At 38.9% G+C, this 21,934-nt stretch overlaps 1 protein-coding gene across 1 annotated transcript; it reads left to right on the forward strand.

The window, feature by feature from the left end:
* Positions 1 to 6,458: 6,458 nt before the first annotated feature.
* Positions 6,459 to 21,627, forward strand: LOC122642723 (ER membrane protein complex subunit 2). Its single transcript, XM_043836292.1, has 9 exons — positions 6,459 to 6,806; positions 8,088 to 8,152; positions 15,494 to 15,542; positions 15,638 to 15,732; positions 15,843 to 15,928; positions 16,029 to 16,088; positions 16,426 to 16,507; positions 20,813 to 20,926; positions 21,222 to 21,627. The coding sequence occupies exons 1-9, from the start codon at positions 6,620 to 6,622 to the stop codon at positions 21,384 to 21,386; spliced, it is 903 nt and encodes a 300-aa protein (XP_043692227.1). The 5' UTR covers positions 6,459 to 6,619; the 3' UTR covers positions 21,387 to 21,627.
* The last annotated feature ends 307 nt before the right edge of the window (positions 21,628 to 21,934 follow it).

Here is a 21,934-nt window from a genome sequence, read left to right on the forward strand (position 1 = left end):
TTTCCAAACCACATCCGCATCCGACCTTGACTAAACGTCCCGAACCCCGGTTTCCTAGGATTTACATGTGGTTGCAGAATTTGGGCATGAAACCACTCCTGCAACCACTTTGTCTCGAAACCTTATACTTAAGTGTTTATGGGAGACCTTTTGGGGATCCGTTCCTTTCGCTCGTGTAACCTTATTCCACTCTTTGTGTAGGTTAATATATTCATTTTTGTGGCTTATTGCTTGATCGAGGCGACAACTGATAATCGTGGTGCTTGGCGTATACGTAGTGAGTGGGTTTGGTTGTTTGGGCTTGATATTATTATTGCATTGTATATTATGTCATCATTATAAATTATTAAGCATGCTTGCGCATATTGCATACTTTTATATATGAATGTTATGATGTTAATTGGAGATGTTTTACTTTGATGGGTCTCAGTGCGGTGGGTGCGGTCTGAAACCCGGATAATATATATATTTATGAAGAAATTATGTTGAATGTCATGTTGAATCGTATGCGCGTGCGTCTTGTGTAAGGCACTAAACCGGATGAAAAGTTGATGCGCCCGGATTACCTCTCGGGACGATAGGACTTGCATGTAGCGTGGCTAGGATTTTACACCCTTATGCTACGACCCTTACCAACAGGGGTTTAGGTGTTGGGTAATCAGTATACCGGATTCTGTGGAGGTGGGAGAGGCCATCATGGTAGTATTGGTTATCGTGGGTGCCACCGAGTGGTCTTGGAGGCTTCGATCGGCGTAGGTCCCAGGTGACAATTGAGGTTTCATTGTGGCGATAAGTTAAGTGACCCACAGTGTCTCCCGAGTTGTCACAGTAGCATATGCCATTGACTTAGTTGTGATGTTAGGTGGAAAAATTACTTAACATATGCATGCATCATTGGACTATGTGAATTGTGTGTTTGTGCATCCCCATCCCCTCACTGGCTCGTGGAGAGCTAACCCCTCGTGTACACAATTTTTAGATTATGATGCAGAACGGAGGAGCGAAGTCGTGTTAGAGGAACATGGCAACGGGTGTCCTTGTGACGATTGCGCCTACGGGCCGTGAGAATTCTAGGGACTTGTTCCCCTTTTGTTTATTTTAGGGCGTAGGCCCATGTAAAAACATTTACTGTTATACCCTTGTTAATCATTACTAGGTGGTAATGAAAAATGGATTAACTACAGTATTTATCATCTAGGCTTTGATCATCTTGTAACTATTGATTTTATACGCTTCCGCAAAACTACTGATCATTTGGAATGTAATATTTCCCTTTCCGCACTCTGATATTATATTGTTTTAATATTAGTTATGACTGTGCGTTGGGACACTGTGTCAGTGATCCTGGCAGCTTAGTAGGATGACAAGCGTCGTCCTAGTCACCCCTTATAATGTATTTTATTCCTTGTTGGGATGGGGGCGTGACACCAAGGGTGGGGGATAAGGAGTTGAAAGGGTTCGACAGATGGCAAGGGTGGGGGTTAGGGTTGGGGTGGGGTTGGAAGAACAAAGGGTAGGGGAGGGGGATAGAGATGCAAGGGATGGAGGTAGAGGTGAAGACAGAGGACAAATATGCGGGCAAAGGTTAGAGGAGAGGGGTGAGAAAATGTGCTGTGGTAAAATTGGGAAATATTTTAAATCTTAAACATCATTGATTAATGAAGAATCCCAAACATAATATTTCAAAGGGAGGTGGATCGTTGCTAAGCTATGTGGCCCCTGCACTAGCATGTGCAAGGGCATCCAACAATGGTTGAATTTTTCATTTTAGGGGGAGGGGGCAGGGCGATCATTTCGCCCTTCATGTGTCTGGGCATAGGCACCACCCAGCCTGAGTGCCTGACAACCTATTTTTTGCAATTTCAAATACGAGATACCTCAAATGTAATTTTCTTAAAGGGAAAAGGATCTTTGTCCAAGAGCGTGGCTTCTGCCAATGCTAACATGTGTCTCTCCTCCCTACATGAAAAGACATCTTTGCCCCTTTTTTGGGGAAGAGAGAGTTAGACACACATGTTCTTAAATATTGGGTATCCAGTTGGAATTTAACTATTTTATTTTTGGGAAAAAAGAACGTTGTCTGGTCACGTGGGACATAGGAGTGCATGAAATTACCGCCTCGACCTAGTGAAATAAAAAATCCCATCCATGTCGATGCCCAATGCGTACTCTCATTGTGCCCCGCATTGGTGCGAGGCCACACGATCAGGCAACAATCTCTTGCCCTTTTGGGAAGAGGTCCTTTGAGCAACGGGGTAGGGTACACTAGCACTTTGGTATCTATCTATATATCTCCTCCTCATATGAAATGACTTTGATGCCCTCCTATAGGAGAATCCTCTCCCTAATTATGGGTGGGGATTTGCTACTAGTTCTCATGGCCCCTACAATGAGACTCAAGAAGGGTGAAATGACCACTCCACCATGTGAGTCCACCAAGGACCAAGCGACTTGACATCATTCTTTTTCCAATTTTTTGTTTTTTTAAGTGCTTATGTTCTTTGTGCCGCAACGCAGGGTGCGCCCAGACACATGGGCCTGCTACTCAGGGGGACAGGGTGGTCATTGTGCCCACCCCCATCTGCGCCCAGACACAGAGAACATTCTCCCTTTTTTGATTTTGGGTAAATTTCACAGACACCCCCTATAAGTATATGAAATATCACGGACATACCAAACTTTGAAAAAATATCACAGACTACCCTTATTTTATGTTTTTATTTTAACTTAGTCCACTCGATTAGGTTTGTGCAGGTAAATTGCTGTTAATTCTTTTATAATGGCAAGATTACCCTTACCATAAGATGAATTTACCATAATACCCTTAAGGGTAAGACCACAAATACAAACCATTCATCGGCCATGTTGATTCCACCGGTAATCGATAGGGGCAATATTCCCTGCAAAGACAAGCAAAAATGGAGGCAACGAACCCAATTCGTAAATCCTCATTCTCTTCTGTAACTCCATCCACTCCACAATCTTGGTAGTGTAGTCCCCAGCATGCCATCGCTCGAGATCGATTACCATGACTCCGGTGTTAAAGTAGCAAGCTTTACGAATTACGACCCGCGAAGATCAAGGAGAGAGCAGGATTAGACCAGAAGGTTGGAGTGAAGTAAGAGGTGAAATTGGCATTGCAGTACTCCGAAGCGAAAAAAATCTGAAGCTGTTAATAATCTCCAATTCTCCAAAACAAACTCTGAAAAAATTCTAAACCTAATCTTTCTTAATTAAAAAATCTTATAATCTAACAAATATCCAAAACATAAACCATATCTAACTTGACTTCCCGTGTAATGGTGAAACTGAAGGAGCTTCTTTTTCTTCTTCTGTAGATGCGACGGTGACTTCGTCGTCGCTGCTATTAATCTTATCGACTTTCGTGTTTGCAAGCTGCGGGACCACCTGTAAGCAGACAACACGTGTCAAAGAGAAGGAATTCAATCGTTAAAGAAAAGTGAAAAAACAAAGAAAAGGCTCTGCGGCTTCACCGGAGGCGAGGTTGGAGTTAAAAACAGAGACTAATCGGTGTTATAGAACCTCACTGCCGTTTGATTTCGAGTTTAACGAGAAGGTCTTATAAGATAGTTTCGTAAGCAAAACACACAGTGATCGGTTCTTTACGATCAACCGGAATAATATCTTGGAACAGGCTAAGAAGTTATAATGACTCTCACCTGGTCTTCTGATGCATCGCGTGGCTGCCTTGACCGTCTTTTGTTACATTCCACCATTCTGGCGTCAGAAGTCATGTTCGGATGCAAGACATCAACACTGACTACTAAAAATTTCAACAAAAAAAAAAGAAGAGGAAGAGAAAGAAGGATTCCGTTTCTCGTGAAACAAGAGGCCGTTACACTACATAACTTAACTCTGATCTGCAACCAATCGAGAGAGCTGCTGGAACCGGCGAAAAGTAAAAAACAAAAAAGATGAGAGAAACAGAGAAAGAGATAATTACCAGGGAAATACACTCGTTTTCTCCAAAACGGTTAGAATATGGAAGAAGGGGAAGAAGATGAAATGACAGTTTTTTTATGAGGAAATTACTCCCCCCTCCTCTCGATTATGCTTGAATGACAATCCCCTCCCCTGGGTATTGAGTAATAACTCTCCCCTCCCCTGCATTAACAAGATTCTATCAACCATACCCATTCAGTTAAAAATGGCTGTTAAGTGATGACATCACCCAAAATATTTTCATTTAAACCCCAAAATGCCCTTAACTTTCTAATATACCAATAATACACTTTGTGATATACCAATAATACCCCTTAATAATAATAGACAAAATGACCTAAAATCTCTTCTTCTTCCTTTCGTTCCAACATTGCATGGGTACTATTTGTTTGGCTCTTTCTTTTTCCCCATCCACGAGCTAGAGTCCCAAATCCTCTGTTCGCCTCAAGCATCTCCATCTCCATCTCCTCTGCAACTCGGTGAAGCTAATCAAAGGCTCGACAAGCAAGTAACAGGTACACGTCTATCTGTTCCTCTTTCCTCTTATTTCTTCTCCCCCTCCTCCGACAGTGGCCGTGATGGTGGTCACTGTTGCTTCCTACTCTTCTTCTCTGGCACTGGCAGTGAGTCAGTTACGGAATTTTTGTTTCTGCTTTTTTTAATCTTATTTGTTTCTTCTCCGAGTAAAGTAGGCACATTATTTTCGTGGATTTCTTCTTTTTTTCATAAATTAACCAGAATTTTTATTCCTCCCCCCCCCTTATTTCATGTTTGAGTGCCTAAACAACTTGGCGACGATCTCTTAGGACTTTAAAAATCGCCTTGTCGTGTGAGCAGCGACGACGCTTGACAACTCCTGTACCAATTTCCTTAAGCTGGAACTCCACCGTTGTCATCGTCTTCCTCTCCGTTATTATCATCAATTGCTTCGTCACCCCCTCCATCGCTCATTCTAAGATCAGCAGTACCCCTCTCGTCTTCTTCTTCCGCTCCCTGTTTTTGAATCGACGCCATTTCCATCCACCCCAAGCCGAACCAACCAACGCAAGATAAACAGAACCCACAAACGGAAAAAGAAATTTATCCTTACCAAACCAAGTTTTCCCTCGGAGATTTTTCGTTGCAAGGTAGGAGAGAAAAATATAAATGGGATGAAAGAAAAAAAATTTGGCTTCCTCTGACATTGAGGAGATACCAAAGAAAGAAAAAGATGTTACCGATAACGTGCTTCAATCAATCAATCTACGAGAAGGTCTTCTTCAAAAGGCGCTCTCGCTCTCTTCTCCTTCTTGTTAATCCTCTTGTCTTCACTAACACGGAGGAGACACAGAAAAATTGAACTTTTATCCATAGAATTTTGCCTTACAATAATAATAATGAAAGAGGGAAAAGGGCAAAGAGAACAAACCCTAAGAAAACAACCTTTTAAGTTTTATCCCTTCTCCAAGTTCCAGCTCCAACCTTGAACAGAGACTTTTCCTCCCCCCTCCCAATTTCCTACTGTACCAATTTTCTTTAAAAAGATAATGAATTTCTATGGATTTCAGATTGCTTCTTTAATCATGGCTAATCTGTATTGTACTTTGCTCAATACACACTGAAAAAGAAAATATTTAGGGTTATGCACTCCCCAAAACAAGGTTCTCTTGAAGCTCTTCCGTTGTGGTCATATTCATGTTCACGTTGAGGGGAGTTGCAGGTCCAAGCCGAGCCAAGATGGGAGTCGCAGGTCCAAGCTGAGATGGGATGGTAGTTGCAGGTCCAAACCGATTTGGGAGGAGAGTTGCAGGTCTAAGCTGAGGTCGGAGGTGGGAGTTGCAGGCGGTTTGAGCTCCTCAACTTCGACTTTCTCTCTTCCGAGGGTTGAAGACGTTAGGGAAAGGAGAAAGAAGTAGAATGAATAGAATGTTTAGGGTACCCAATCCCAATGCTTTAACACTTAACCCTGGAGGGTAATATGATCTTTTTAAAACATGTAACTCTTAGAGGGTAATATGATCTTTTTAAATACTTAACTCTCAGAGGGTAATATGGTATTTTCCTATTACTTAACAGTCCTTTTTAACGGAATGGGTACGATTGATAGAATCTTATTAATACAGGAGAGGAGAGAGTCATTACTCAATACCCAGGGAGGGGTATGTCATTAGAGCATAGTCGAGGGGAGGGGGGAGTAATTTATTCTTTTTTTATTTAAATAATTAAGGGGTAAAATGGATATTTCATCTTTGGATCCTATGCTTAACGTCAGGGGGAAGGTTGCCATTTTGACCAAGTTTGGCAAGTCCATGACATATTGAATACTTAGAGGGGGTGTCCGTGAAATTTGCCCTTTTAATTTTATTTTTGGGGGTTGGGTTCTGGTTCTAGTGGAGGCCGTGTTGCAGTGGAGTAGCGTGGTACTTGTATGCTTTTCTCCGTTACAAATTTCAACCCTATAAAATTCTGGTAGTCATCTGTGTCTACTTGTTTGTTTTCTCTCCTCAATTGAATAGAATCCAACAGCAATCCCTCCAGTGTCAACTCTCCACCAATAGATCCAGAGCTGGGAAGCGGGTGAGCGAGCAAGCGCAGAGATCAATTCCTTCCTCTCTTGCATTCGCTTGTTGGGACGAGGCTTGTTGACTCCAGTAGTGTTATTGTGAATTTTGCGAAGATGGTGGGGGCTGCAGAGGAGACCCAATTGAACAGGCTTGAAAACCAGGTCGACAATGGTGGGGGAGGTGCTTGGGAGTATCTCTGTCTCGTTCGGAAGCTTAAGGTTCGGCGTTCGGAAAAGGTTTTGAAGCATGGCTTGTCTATTTTGAACGATACAAAGAAGCGATCCAAACTCGGCGGAGACGGTGAGTTTCGTTTTCTTCCATAGTCCTTAACATTAGGTTTGATCTTTTCTTCAAAATAATACTTTACTTTTAAGTTTCTAAATCTTTGAAACTCTGTAACTGGTTATCAAATTTAAACATCTACTGTATTTGCTCTGATTGGATAAATAATGATAAGGGTTGAAATATTTTGGATCTCTGTCACAAATGCTCGTTCTGATATGGTTCTTAACTGAAAATTCGCACAACTTTTATCAGTTCTTTGTCCCACTTCTGAATACTTGGTTCAGGGGAACTTCATTTTTTGTACATGTCCTGTAACTCAACAGCGATAATATGTTTCTTGTTATCTGGACTTATTGTACACCTGACCAAACTTCTACTGAATCACTGGAGATGATGGGATCTATCCTTAGTCAGCCAAGGGGGATTAGTACTGCATCTCAGCTTCTTTCCACTTTCAGGAGGAAAAATGGAAAATTCTCATCTTTCATTCCAAAGAGGAAATTGATTTATATTGGTATGAGTAGATTGTAAAGACAGAGCTTGTGGAGAGGTCATTTCTTTACTTTGTAGTACAGGTAGATTAGAGATGCTTCAGTTACATTTATTATCACTTGAAATCCACCTCAATAGTCAATAGTCTTCTGAAGTTCAAATTTCATGCATATGTTGTCAAAATAATTAACAGATTAAATAGTCAATGATAATACTAAACAAGCTATGCTTCTACCTTGTGAGAAAAATTAGGATCGACACTCAAAACTCTCCCAGCCAGTGGTTGACCTGCGAGAAAGCAAACTGGGGTGGACAGGCCCATGTTTGTGGAATATAAAACACATTAAGCCCCGATGTATAAATCTAATAAATTGGAATCAGCACCATCTCATTTGTTTGCAACAATAGGACTAAAAAATATATGATTCGGTAAATAGGCCACTGATCGCATCCAAGATTCCCAATGCTCTCCCCCCAAACCACTACCCACCCGAGCTGAGGGAGTGGGTCCTTCTTATTCCACTAATATAAGGTTTCTCTTTTCCAGAATTTCTTTTTCTTATCAAGTTATCCATAATCTATTCAGTTGATTTTGTTGTTCTAGATAGTTCTCTTGTTTCTCTTGAATTGTAGAATTGTTATATAAATGAATGGATAGTAGAGTCAGTACTTGCAGTGGTAGTGCATAAATATTTATTTTCTCCAAATTTTATACTAATCTCTAAATATTTTTTTTATACAGAATTTAATACTAATTCTTATCTTCTCGCTCACCCCTCTTTTTTTTGTTTTAAATAAATGTAGAGTGGACTCTTTATGAGCAGGTGGCTATCGCAGCCATGGACTGCCAATGCCTCGAAATTGCAGAGGTAACTATATATGTTTTTTATAAATTTTTCTTCCAAGGATCAATATTTCCTTTGGGATTTCATATTTGAATATGGTCTCAAATGCTTATTGAAAGGTGGAATTTTTATTGCGATGGTTTCAAAACACACACACACACATACAGTTAATGGTTTCACTTTATTGTTAATGGTTCTCACTTTAGGGCGTGCTTAATCATTTTTCTAATCTATGTCCATTGGTTATATGCTAGATGTTTATGGTTCTCACTTTATGACATCCTTAATTATTTTTCATATCTGTGTATGTGTGTAAATTCTCACATTGTAATTTATTCCACATATATATGATTCAATGTTCACAAGGTTGTCTGGCATAATTTACAAAAAACAGCGATAATCTGGCGCATGAATTGTGCTAGATAACTTTTGGCTTTGTGTGGTTTGCAGACATGTCAGCATAAGCCTATTTAACTGAATGTATTTTACTTATTGGACTCATTAAATATATATAAATATCTGCAGTAAAGGCGTCTAGGGAACATTGAGGTGCTCAAAAACCAATTCTACTCTTCGAATTCAGAAAATTTGAGCCTTTTTTTTTTTGACAGGGGGTAGAGCATACAGATATTGGCCATACTTTCAATCTATCAGGGGAAACATTGTTGCTAAGCCCAAAAGTGCATGGTCATGTCCTCTCTTATAAAACCACAGACAAAGCTTTTGAGGGAATGCCACACACATACACATACACAGAGTGAGAGAGAGAAACCTCTGGCAACTCTCAGCTTGAATGTTATTATATCCATCTGTCAGCTTTCAGCCCAAAATCAATTTTTCACAAGGATGCCTTTTTCCATGTGGCCATATAAAGCCTTGTAAAATAGTCGAGTAATCAACTTTATAATCTTTGATATTAGATAAATGGCTACAAGTTAACACTCAGTTTATTTCTCTTTAATACCCACTAGTTTTGTTTTTGAAAAATAAAATAAAATAAAAGACACTTTGAATTCTATTGTTAAGCTCCGGTCTGAACCCTGAGTTAGTTTTTTGAATTGTAACTAAATTATAGGTAGGAACTGGCTGTCTTATGTCTTGAAATATCATTTTCCACTGCTTAGCAATTAGCAATCGGGAAGTGTAAATACCATATCTTAAATGGAGTCAAACGAGTCTTTCTAGTGGAGGAAGTTATTTTACCAGTGGTTGGAAAGTCTGCATAATTACTTCTCGAGTTTTAGGTCTATATCCTATCTCCTAGGCTGTTACTCGATGCAATTTATGTCTTGAAAGCACCATTACCATATTTAGTTAATTTTAAAGAAAGCACCTTTATGCAGTAGCATTTCCGTGGATCGGCCTGAACCCGTTTGAAAGCCTAGACCAAGAACCAGGTTCAAATCTGATTTGGGTCTAGTAGGATTTTAGGCATTAATTGGGGTTGATATTGTAATTTTTTATTTTATTTGCTGGGTAGATTATGTAGGACTTATTTGGTAGTTTTCTTATTTGAGTTTATTTACTAGTAGAGTAGGTTTCCATATCGAGTTGGGTTTCTTAATTTATATGTAATGTAAGCACATCCAATGGAGTAGTAACTAGTGATAGGAATACAATGAATAGTGATTGAGTTGCAGTGGTGTGCAAGCGTGGTCTGTTGGCCAATGTTATCATTCTCTTTCTTTGTCTCATATCTCCTGTCCCTCACGTACAACCCTATTCTTTCCTCTTCCTTCCTCGTAGTTTCTTTACTTTATTTATTGATATTATTCTTTACTAGCTCATGGTGTTCTGGGCGGTAGTTTGCAGCCCAAAAGAATCAAGTTGATCTACTTCATCCTTTTTTCTTTCTTACTAAGAATTTGGGTGGGAGTTCCTTAACCTGAACTCCAATCATGACCACTTGCTTGTTGGAGTTCCTTTGGCTTGGATTCAATAAAGTTGGAGATTACGAACCCAAGGTACTAAAACTCGGGTCTCGGTACCAACTCGGCTCTTGGAAAAACCGAGACGAGTCGAGATCTCGCTGAGTTGGTGCATTTTTTTTTCCCAACTCGAAGCCTCAACTTTGGGTCAACCCGAGATCTGGACCCGAGATCCGAGATCTCGCCGAGATATGTGGAGTTTTGGCAAGTTAGGTAAGGTATTTAAGTGGTAGGTGGGGGTAAAAAAAGGGTCGAAACCGAGATCCAAACCGAGATCCGAGATCTCGGGTGAGATCTCGCCGAGATATTGCACTTTTGAGACTCGCAAGCAGTCTCGTCTTGGCTTTTCCAAAAACCGAGAAACTCGGCGAGATCTCGCGAGTTCTCGATCTATGTACGAACCTGATCACAGATTTTTCTGAGATTTGGAGCCTTGGTTAGGTGGCTGGATTGATTGCAAGGAATCTGGGTTACAGTCTCTGTTTTTCTTATTGCAAGGAAGAAGAAAGCCTTGTGTCTTTTTTTATTCAACACCATTTTTCCCTTGTCCCCAAAATATCCCTCGTCTTATCTCGAACTCTGGTTCTATACTTATTTTGTTTTAATTCCAGAATTACCTCCCATTTACAAGTCCACCTCCAGCCACGTACAATACATAACTACTTGCTTCCCCTTGTTAGTTTGAGTTTTATGCTATCCACATATTATTTGAGTTGTGTAGTATCTGGATGGGCCCATAGCGAACCCAAACAGGGTTTTCGGACCCGGGATTGTATCAATTTGTATCAATGCCCAATTTCCTCCTCCCTACCCTTTAGCCATGGATATCTTTGATTTACAAACTCGAGTTGTCTGCCCAAAAGATTTCTTCCCTAATTCATAATTGAAGGGCTTGGTGAACGTCTAGTTTCAAAATCGGTGGTAGATATGTTGTCGACAACTAGTGAAATCATCATTAATTCTGATGATTTTTGTTGAGTTCTTTATTTGCTCTTATTTCGATGGGGGCACAATGCCACATGTTTCCTTCTCCTAAACATGCAATTGTAGTGGGTCCATCACGGCTGGAAGCTCGACAAGGTGTTCTCGGTCTTGAAGCAAATTTATGTATGTTAAAATCCTCTCATTCACAACAAACTATTGTCTTGAAAGGGCTGCAACATGATAACTCTTAAAAGCCGATCGAAGCAACATCAATAGTGCAACCACAGAAAGAGTTGGAAAAGATCAAACAAGATGAAGAACTTGTTGTTTCTAGTTTCTACTGATGAGCTAACTGAAGATGTTCAATCCCTTCGAGCAGAAAATGAGTTTGTGAAAGATCCTATTACAACCGAAGTTGTTTCATATCATGAGTTCATTCTTCCTCACATGCTTCAAGACATGGACATTTGGTCGAAGCTTCATATTTTGGATTTTGTTTCAATTGAAGACAATGAACAACGAGCACCCTTTAAAGTGTTCTTATTCCTACCGTTCTACAAAACTCGAGGGTGAGTTTTTTTCAACACCGTGGGAATTGATGCAATACCACTTCCGTGGATTGGTCTGAACCCATTTGAAAGCCCAGACTGAGAACCGGGTTTAAATATGATTTGGGTCTAGTAGGATATTTAGGCATTAAATTGGTTGTTATTGTAATATACCCTTTATTTTATTATGATGGATAGATTACTTGTGAATTATTTTGTAGTTTCCTTATTTAAGTTTATTTCCTTGTTGAGTAGGCTTCCATATTGAGTTGGGTTTCTTAATTTATATGTAATGTAAGCACTTACAATGGAGTAGTGATTGGAATGGAATAAATAGTGACTAAGTTGCAGTGGTGTGCAAGTGTAGTCTGTTGCCCGATGGTATATTTCTCTTTCTCTCTCTCATATCTCCTCTCTCTGAACTACAACCTCTTCTTTCCTCTTCCTTCCTCCTAGTTTCTTTTCTTTATTTATTGATATTATTCTTTGCTGGTTCATGTTGTCTGGGCGGTAGTTTACAGCCCAAAAGAATCAAATCAGTCTCCTTTATGCCATTTTCTTTCTTACTAAGAATTTGGGTGGGAGTCCCTCTAGCCTAGGCGACCCTAGCCCTAGGTTGCTGGTTGCAGAAGCCCTTCCTGTTGAGAATTTCTTACTTGAACTCCAACCATGACCTGCAACTGCCGTTAATCCCAATTTCAGAAATTTATTGTTCAATTATTACTTGCTTGTTGGAGTTCCTTTGGCTTGGACTCAATAAAGTTGGAGATTACGACCCTATTCACAACTTTTTCTGAGGCCTCGGTTAGGTGGCTGGATTGATTGCAAGGAATCTGGGTTACCGCCTCTGATACTCTTATCACAAGGAAGAAGACGACCTTGTGTCTTTTTTTCTATTCAACACCATTTTTCTCTTCTTCTTAATATATCCCTCCTTTTATCTCAAACTCTAGTTCTATCCTTATTTTTTTTAATTCCAGAATTACCCCCATTTACAAGTCCACTTCCACCCACGTACAGTACATAACTAGTTCCTTTCTCTTGTTAGTTTGAATTTCATTTAATTGCAGAACTGCTGTCCACTTAGTATTTAAGTTGTGTAGTATCCAGGTGGGGCCCATAGCGAACCAAACAGGGTTTCGGACCTGGGATTGTATCGCACCTTCTTTTTGTTGTGGGGAGGGGGGGGGGAAACTCTGTTATCAGATCTTGTATTAATTTCTTTCTGAAACTAATATAAAAGAGTGGTAGGATAGGATGAAGCTCTATCATTTACCAGCTACCACCACATCCTATGTTGGTCCTCTATAACAAGGACATGTCAATAGCATCTCCTTTATGTATACCACAATTATTTACAATATCCAAGAATTTGGTTATAGCAGTGAGAAGCATCCAACATCCCATGGATTTTTTCTGGAGCCAAAGCAAGAGCATTACAATATTGACCTTCAATCATTTAAATCAAAAGATTGTTCAAAATGGAAAATACAAACATGTTTGTATATGCATATGCACATAAAGCATGAATAGATAGAGATGTGTGAGGTTCTTCTCCGGAGAACCCCAACAAGGGAATGACAGAATGGTTTCACATGTTTGAGTTCCCTCCCCCCCCAGCCTCTGTCTCTCACAGACGACAGTTTTTCTTTATATCCTGTTGCAGATTGATTTTGGGTGAAGTTAGGTTAAACTTGCACTGGTTCAAGTGAGACTAACGTGTATGAAAGTTTACCATGTTGCCATCCCTAACAGTATCTCTTAAAAATTAATAAAGAAGGAATTATCTTTTGTTGGCTATATTACTCATATGATGTTGGTCAAACCTCAGTTTTTTTAACCCTTGTACGGGGAACATTTTAATCACCCTTGATTTCCACGATGATGTATGATCACACCTTCATTCTTCAAGCTGTATTTATTCAACCCTTGTATCAAGCTTAGTTAGTAAGTTCGCGTATTATACATGTATCCGAATGTATCAATGTTAAAAATCGTTTTTTACGTATTTTTCATAGATACAGAAAAATTCGCTGATTTATAGGGGGACATATTAAACACGTATAATACACAATTATACGTATTTTATAGTAACACGTTTGTTGTTGGGAAGGCCAGTGGGGGATCTTTTTTCGCCACCTGCAAGTTGGGCTTCTTCTACAGCAACAAAAAAGAGGGGAAGAGGGAATGGAATCATGGATCTTCTAATATTTATCCAGCAGGCAGCGATGTCTCTTCTTCTTAAGACACCGTGGGAAAACAAAATAAACAAGATATATCTTTTTCTTAGATAAACCCCAAATCTGTTGAAGCTTAAAACTCCCCAAGAAACAGAAATGTAGCCGCGAATCCATCATGGAAGATCTCTCCATCGTAGTTGCAGATGCGGCGAAGTGGGTTTCGTTCAGCAAAAGGAGAGGAAAGAAGAAGAAAGAAGAGGGCATTGCCGAGAAGGAGTAGTGTTAGGGTTGAGGCGGTTTAGTTTGGCAGGAAATTGTGGGAGGCAGGGGTTGAGGTGAGAGAAAAGGGGTCTATTTATTTTCTTTAATTATTGAAGACACGTGATGATGATGGTCTATTTATTTTATTTAATTATTATTTAATGACAGTTCATCTCCCCCCAAACATTTGTAGGGTTAATTTAAGAATACCTTTTGCAATTATGAATTTATGATTAAAAAAGTGGAAAAGCATTTCTTTTGTCTTGTAAATATTTTTATTTTATTTTATTTCCACCCCCACTAGTAGGCCTCTGCCCCTCGATAGAAATGAAAACAAAAATTGTTTAGGGATGAAGATGCTAATTCAATAGCTATGATCAAGAATATATATCCAAAATTTTGCTCTTAAAAGAAACCGTATTAAACACGTATCGTATTATTGCCGTACGTGTTTTATTATGTCGGATTTTTTAAAAGTATTATTGCCGTCTGGTTCATTTAATTGCCGTACGTATCCATACCCGTTTTATTGCCGTTCCCGAACTTGCTAAGGTATCAAGTTGGGTTGTTTATCCATTACCTTTATGACTAGCTTTACCAACAATGCTGTTGTTATTATATTTAAAGTTTACAACCATTTTTGATAAACAGTGTCAATCCAAGAGATTGATTTTGTTGGGAAAGTACTGCCTAATTTGAAGTGGCCGTGATGTAGATTGAAATTCCTTGGCATTCCAAGTTGCATTTTGTATGCTGTGAATTTAATGTGGAAGGGGACCATATGGTTTAAAGCAATACAGTGCTACCACTAAAATTCTACTATCTGGCCAGGTTGGAATGCTTTCTTAGCAGTTAGAGAGTTGTGATGGATCCATCCCTGGACCCTGAGGATAGGGGAGCGAAAACCATGTCATGGGGAAGAAGACCCACTCGGAAAGGATGATAGTTTGTTCCAGAGCATTATGTCAAGGGTTGCTATTGGATTGGATCAGATTCAGTTCTAGTTATGAAATGCTTGGGTGAAACAGATCCTGACTTAAAAGGTTGTGATGAGTCAATCCAGAACCTGGAAATCCTTGGTGGTTCAGTTAGGGGTTGAATTGGATTAAGAATTGCTTCCCTGACTGCATCTCAACCTCCAAGTTCTTTTAAGTTGCTAGTCTACCTCATGAAAGCGAGGATACTCCCTTTGTTGGAGATTTTTCCCTAAAGTCAGCAGAACCCTCCTTTCTAGTCAGTCCTTGGTGCCTCAGGTAGAGTTGGGTCAAGAATGTCACTGCATCTTAACCTCAAGTTATTTGATAGAGCTAAACCACCTCATGAAGCAAGGGTATTATCCCATTAATGTCGCAGATGTTTCCACAAAAGCTAGCATGGTTCTTTTTCCGCTCGACAGCTTATTTCTTTGTCCTTGAGCTGTTTTTTCATTCAGCTCTTCTGTTGATTCTCGGTTGTCTCTCAAATTGTTATATCTTAGATCCAGTAAAGCTTGTTTAATTTTACACTTTGGATACTCTTTTGCAGGATTGTTTAAAGGCTCTTCAGAAGAAATTCCCTGAGAGTACAAGAGTTGGTGGGTTTACCAAATCCCCGTGTGATGTGTGTTTGTGTATGTTGTGTGTAAATCTTTGTGTTGATACATGGTTCTTGCTTTCCTGTAACCCACAGGTAGGTTAGAAGGAATGTTGCTTGAAGCAAAAGAATCATGGTCAGATGCTGAAAAAGTTTACTCAAGCCTTCTAGAGGATAACCCACTTGATCAAGTAAATCATTAGCAGGATGTTCCTGAATGATACACATTTTATGGTACAATGATGAATTTTATTGGTGTGCTTTTTCTAGGAAATGTGATTCAATTTTCTATTATTTTTAGGTAGTCCACAAGAGGAGAATTGCCATGGCAAAGGGACAGGGAAATATTTCTGGTGCCATTGAGTGGCTTAATAAATATCTTGAAATGTTAGTTCTCTGGATTTATCTCTTCATATTTATATGTGGTCTACTTTTAACAATGTTTGAATGTACAAATTCGGCTGATATTGTCTCATTTTTGTTTCAGATTTATGGCAGACCATGATGCCTGGAGAGAACTTGCTGAAATATATGTTTCCCTACAGATGTAAGACATACAAATCTTATATCACCATAGAACACGTAGTTCATAAACCACCATATTAAATGGTCTGCACCTTCTGGTTTCCAATGCTTTTGATCTCTCAAATTGTGGATTTTGAACCATAAATTGCTTATTCCAGACAAGCTCGAAGGGATGGCTTGTGGCAATTGTGACTATGGTCCACTTTAATGTGGCAATGTTAACAACCAATTGAAGCCTCTTTTATTGTTTCACCTTCTCATTGTTTTTTTTTCCAATGAAACTTTCTTAGTTTGTCATGTCTTGCTGGTACTGAACATTATGAAACATTGAAAGATCATTATTTTCTTTTCTTAATCAGGTATAAGCAAGCGGTTTTCTGTTATGAGGAGCTAATATTATGTCAACCAACTGTTCCATTGTATCACTTGGCCTATGCTGATGTAAGTACTTTTGATTGTTAACAATCCAAATGACTTTTTATGGGGAAGGATAATCATGGCATCACTGTTTTTTAGTCTCAAATATAGGAAGTGTACTGCTAAGTTTGAAAAGATGGAACTGAACTTAGGCTCTCTTTGGTGTAGTTTATATTTGTACTTATGACCTATTTATGAGATATCATTTATGATGATAAATTATGGACCATAAATAATAATCATTCTGTTACTACTATTTATATAATAGATTATATAATGAGAAATAAGTTTGGTATGCTTATGGACAAAATATATTGTATAATCCTGAAACTTTTATTAAAATCTTTAGCATATTTGAACAAAGGATTCCTGACCATCCTCATCCGCCAACCCCCACTCCCACTTCTCTTGGACCCTTAACAAACGCACATCATGGAGTACAATGAGAAATAACTTTGTCACTAGACTCACTACCATGATAACCTTGTCACATACCAAACTTACAATCTACATCCTTTTCCAATGGTGACGTGGATGGGTGAACATCACAATTGGAAAAGGAAAATCATCAGAGTGTTTGTCTCATACAACCTTTGGTTTGTAGATTGTATCATTGTAATTGATTGCATGATGAGTTCCTTCACTTCCTTGAACCGAATGGGTCACACATGTCTGCAAAACCTGAAATGGGTTTGACATGTTTCACTGGAGCATAACCTTATAGTAACACTTACACATGGTAGCCAAATGGTAATAATGTCATACCAGAGTTGTATGAAAAATATAAAAAAAAGTTAATCAAAAATAGTCTTTTACAAAACCATACCAAACAGTTAAATGAAAAATAAAAAACTTAATAGACACATCTTATTCATCATCTATCTTGGTAAGCCTCTCCATTCTGATCTGCAATTTGTCTTCGATATGCTTCCCATTCTTGCTGCTGCATACCACCTACCACATTTGCAAAGTTCACAACCTCGTTATTGTCACTATCTCTATTGCCGTCTTCAGATCAATCATTGAACTTTCCCCTCTTTGCTTTTTCAAAAAGCCAATCTGATGCCCCGCTTGTTTTTTAATGAAGTTGTGTATGGCTACAAACATAGTTGTCACGGCGGTTAGGCGACCCAAGGCGGTGGAGAGGACCAAAATTCAAGGCGACACCAACTAAACGAACAAGGCGTCCAAGGCACTTGCCTAGGCGGCCAAGGAACCCAAGGCGCCTGGACGCCTAGGCGTCGCCTTGACAACTATGGCTACAAAAGCAATCACAATCAAAACTTGTGTCTTGAAATCATATGTAGGCATCACCTTCAAAATGGGGAAACACTTCTTCAATACGCCAAATGACCGCTCAATAACGATTCTTAAAGATGAGTGTGCGAAATTGAATAGCTTCTCTGCTCCTTGTGGTCATCTATGGCTGAAATCATGTTGATGATATCAAACATTCCTGAAAGGAGCCATATACGGAGGCATATGTATGTATCCAGAATCAACAAGATAGTATTTCCCTGCAAAATTGAGATTAACAGTTAAAATTTCAACAGATTCACTTGCATATAAATTTTTTTTATAATGATTACAATAATTAGAATATAAAACACACCTGGTGGCAGATGGGGGAACTTCAAATGAGGAGTACAAAATAGCATGTAGTGATCATAGTTGAAAAATCCAGTTTTGACTTGGACAAGCCATCCGAGTCGAGTGAAAAAAAAACATGAAACCTTGTCAGGAGTCATGAAGACTCGTCCAGGTTTAAGAAATGACCAGACTAGGCCCGAGTTTTCATTGACTCGGGTACCCATTGTAAATAAAATAATATATAATAATAAAATATCAGAGAGCACATCATCATTTGGGTGTCATTCTCTTACCATCATCTAGGGAGGGTGAGGAATGAATCTTTGGATGGGTGACGAAAAATATATCCTGGAACTTTTCTTAGGAGTCTGGAAGAGGTCTGGAGGAAAAATGGATTCCTTCATGAGTACTACTTGATGAATTTGAAATTCTTTGGTTCTTGTTTTCTCCTTGCTAGTTGGACAGATGTCACCTGATATCATGGCTTCTTCAAGATCATCAAGAACAGGCTGTCAATAGAGCAAAGATCTTGTTGATTGTTCATGGAATAAAAATGTCTCGATGATAAGGTTCAAGGTATTGTAGGAAGGACAAAAAAGAATGAAAAACTCTAGATCAAAGCAACTGGGTATGCCTCATGTGCAGAACTGGAAATGACAAATGAAGGGGAAAAAGGACAGATTTTTTTAAATAAAAATAATAAATTAAAGTTTGTCCATGTTCATGCTCTTGCTTGTGGACAATAAGGGTGAACTAGAATCTAAATATCACAACATTAATGAGTCCCCACAAGCCCTTTCTGTATGGCATGTTATTACTTTCTGACCTTCCAAAGAATGTTAGAAATTGGCTAAAAATCATCCATATCTGTCATTTCTCTACTAATAAATTTCATAGCTGAGATGGATCATCCGAACAACATGGACCCCTGAGAAAACTTTCCAACCCCCCCCCCCCCCCAACAAAAAAAAAGAAAAGAAAAGGATTCCATCGAATTCACTAAGAAGAAACAAAGGTTTGAGAGAGGGATCAGGTGGTCATGTATTAGAAACAGCTACAAATTTTGTACATTTCCCCATATGATACTCTCATACAAAGAGTAACATGAATCTCTTTCCAAAACTTCAGTGGGGCTTGTTAGGATGATTGAACCAGAGATCAATTTACAGCTAAAATTCAAAGCTTGAATGCTTGATTGAAATACTCCAGGGACTTCTCTGCCACAGTTTAATTGATGTGTACATATGAGACCCTTCACCACATCTCTTGCAGTCTTGATCATGCGAGTTCAGTGATTGTCTCCACCATGTACAAACTGTTTAAATGCTCCAATTGGTCCCTGGATGCAGAAGGACCTTGAGGAAGCCTTGATGGCTTCAAGTTCTCATAACAGGTGTGTTCTGTTCAAGATATTTTCAATAACTTAGGACTGATCTGATAGGGCTAAACTCTGGTCAAGTGGTCTGGCATTAAAGCAGAATATGCCAGTCGAATTTCATTGAAATCTGACAGCCAGATTCAAAGTTATGAAATTTTCCTACTGTGATTTGGAAACAAAAATCCATACAGAATTTCTGAAATCAATAGCAAGGAAGTTAGGTTCAGAACAGAATTGATGAACTAATTTAATGATTAAAAAATAGTCTGACTTGATAAGAATCTGAAATCAAAACCAGAATATCGAAACCAGAAAACTGAGATTTAAAGAGTTGGAGTTCAAACAGGAAACCAGAAATTAATCTGTTTTAAGGGTTATAATACAAACTGAAACTAAAACTAGTAAAAGGTATTCAGAACAGAAAACTGTAGTAGAATATAAAAATAGAGTATTTGAAAAGTATAAACATGGTGGAAGTTACCTATTTACCCTTGATTTTGGAGTTGTTACGCATAAACCAAACTAATGGTTTGTGGTCACAAATCACAAATCACAAATTGCTCTTCAGCTATTTGTGATTTTTAATTTATTCTATTTTATATAAACATCTGCAAAAATAGAAATTAGTCAAATAAATACAAATATAAATTATACCAAAGAGAGCCTTAGAATTGCCTAAACCCTACTCTTGTTCCTCTGGTCATTGACTGACTCTGGAGCGCAAAAGCAAGCCAACTCCAATACGTGTTATTTATGAGACAAAGTTATGATTTTTGCACTTTCACAAAACACATTAGATAGATATCTAAGATGCATGAAAAATGGCATAAGCTTTCGAGATGGCAGCTTTATGAACCTCCAGCCTTCGCACCCGTGTGAAAGTTGTATTACAACAGAAGTCGGAAACTGGTATGGATGCATGTATCGCTGTGTTTCACTTTCTTTTAGATTAAGCAAAAGAGAAAAAGAGCGTCCCAGTGGACAAGGCTCCCACTGGGCCTCTAATGCAGGGTTTGGGAGGGCAAATGTACGCAGTCTTACGAGATTAAGCAAAAGAGAAAGTTGGATAAATAGGTTTTACCCCATTTGCATATGGCATTCTGAATAACTGAATTCTGAAGTGTTTTCCATGGAAATGTTTTCTAGAAAAGTAAATATGTCTACTATGTATGCACACATGTTAGAGCTTTTATGGTGAGCAATCCTCACACTTCCAGGTTAGTCGTTAAGGTCCCTTTTCAAGTCTCTCGTCATCCAGAAATATATACAAACGTGTCCTTCACTTTGAGTTTCATGTTAACTTATTTTTCAAAAATACTATTGGATTTAGCTCATTGTTTGGTTTTTTGTTGGCTTAACAGGTACTATACACACTTGGTGGGCTAGAAAATCTACAGACAGCTAAGAAATACTATGCCTCCACCATAGATTTGACTGGGGGGAAGAACACCAGGGCACTTTTCGGCGTTTGCTTGGTGAGACAACTCTCTCTTTTTCATCTTCCTCCCTGCCTCCCTCTCCCTAGGGCCTTGTTGAGACAGCCCCTATGTTGAAAATCAAAACATGTCAAGCAGTTGGTTCTATTGTTTAATCACAATTTTCGGCAACAGGTTGCCAATGTTGGATTTGCTCTATCATTACCAATGGAGTTGACCCTAGTGTAGCTGGATATGACATGGCTTACTCATCTTTGCTTGTTAATTTTGTTATGCCGTTCCTGTTCATCAATAAAAAGTCCAATGGCTAAGAGGTGTTTGTTCCATTATTCAGTGTAGTGTTGCAATCGCTCAGTTGACAAAAGGGAGGAACAAGGAAGACAAAGAAGGCTTAGAGCTGCAATCTCTTGCTGCAATGGCCTTGGAGAAACACTACAAGCAAAGGGCTCCTGGGAAGCTACCTCTGCTTACTGCCACTCTTAGAAACTTGAAGCTCTAATCCTGATTCTACTACTGGGACATCTCATTAGCCTGCTTGCAGCAACATTAAAAAGAATCATGTACTAGTCGTTGCAGAAATGGATGTGAATTGCAAAAAAGCTTCTTTAAGTTTTGGTTTTTATGCCCCCCTCCCTTTTTTTTGATCTTTATCTCTTCATCTCACTTTAATGTTGGGTTTTTCCCCCTCAAAACATAAAAATCTGCACTGGTAATATATGGTATGTGGTTTCTTTTTTAACACGACTCTTGGTATTTCAGAGTTTGTGTTTGTTTCGTAGCCCTCAAAAGTCAAATTATCTGTGACATTACATTGGACACCCATTGCGTCCTAAATGCTGTTTAATGATTTTTTATTTCTTTTGGCGAAAATGATGTAGGTTCTAAGGTTCACCTTGTATTGCACAATCTCTCTCACATTTTTAACTTCAATGGTTGAGAATTGTTCAAAGATTTGAATTTTTTTTTGTTAAATTTAAGAAAAATGACTGTTACACAACCGTTGTAAGGACAGGCATATGGATTGGGTTTTTATATATGGGACAATGC

The sequence above is a fragment of the Telopea speciosissima genome, chromosome 10 (genome assembly GCF_018873765.1).
Source record: "Telopea speciosissima isolate NSW1024214 ecotype Mountain lineage chromosome 10, Tspe_v1, whole genome shotgun sequence".
Taxonomy (NCBI): Eukaryota; Viridiplantae; Streptophyta; class Magnoliopsida; order Proteales; family Proteaceae; genus Telopea; species Telopea speciosissima.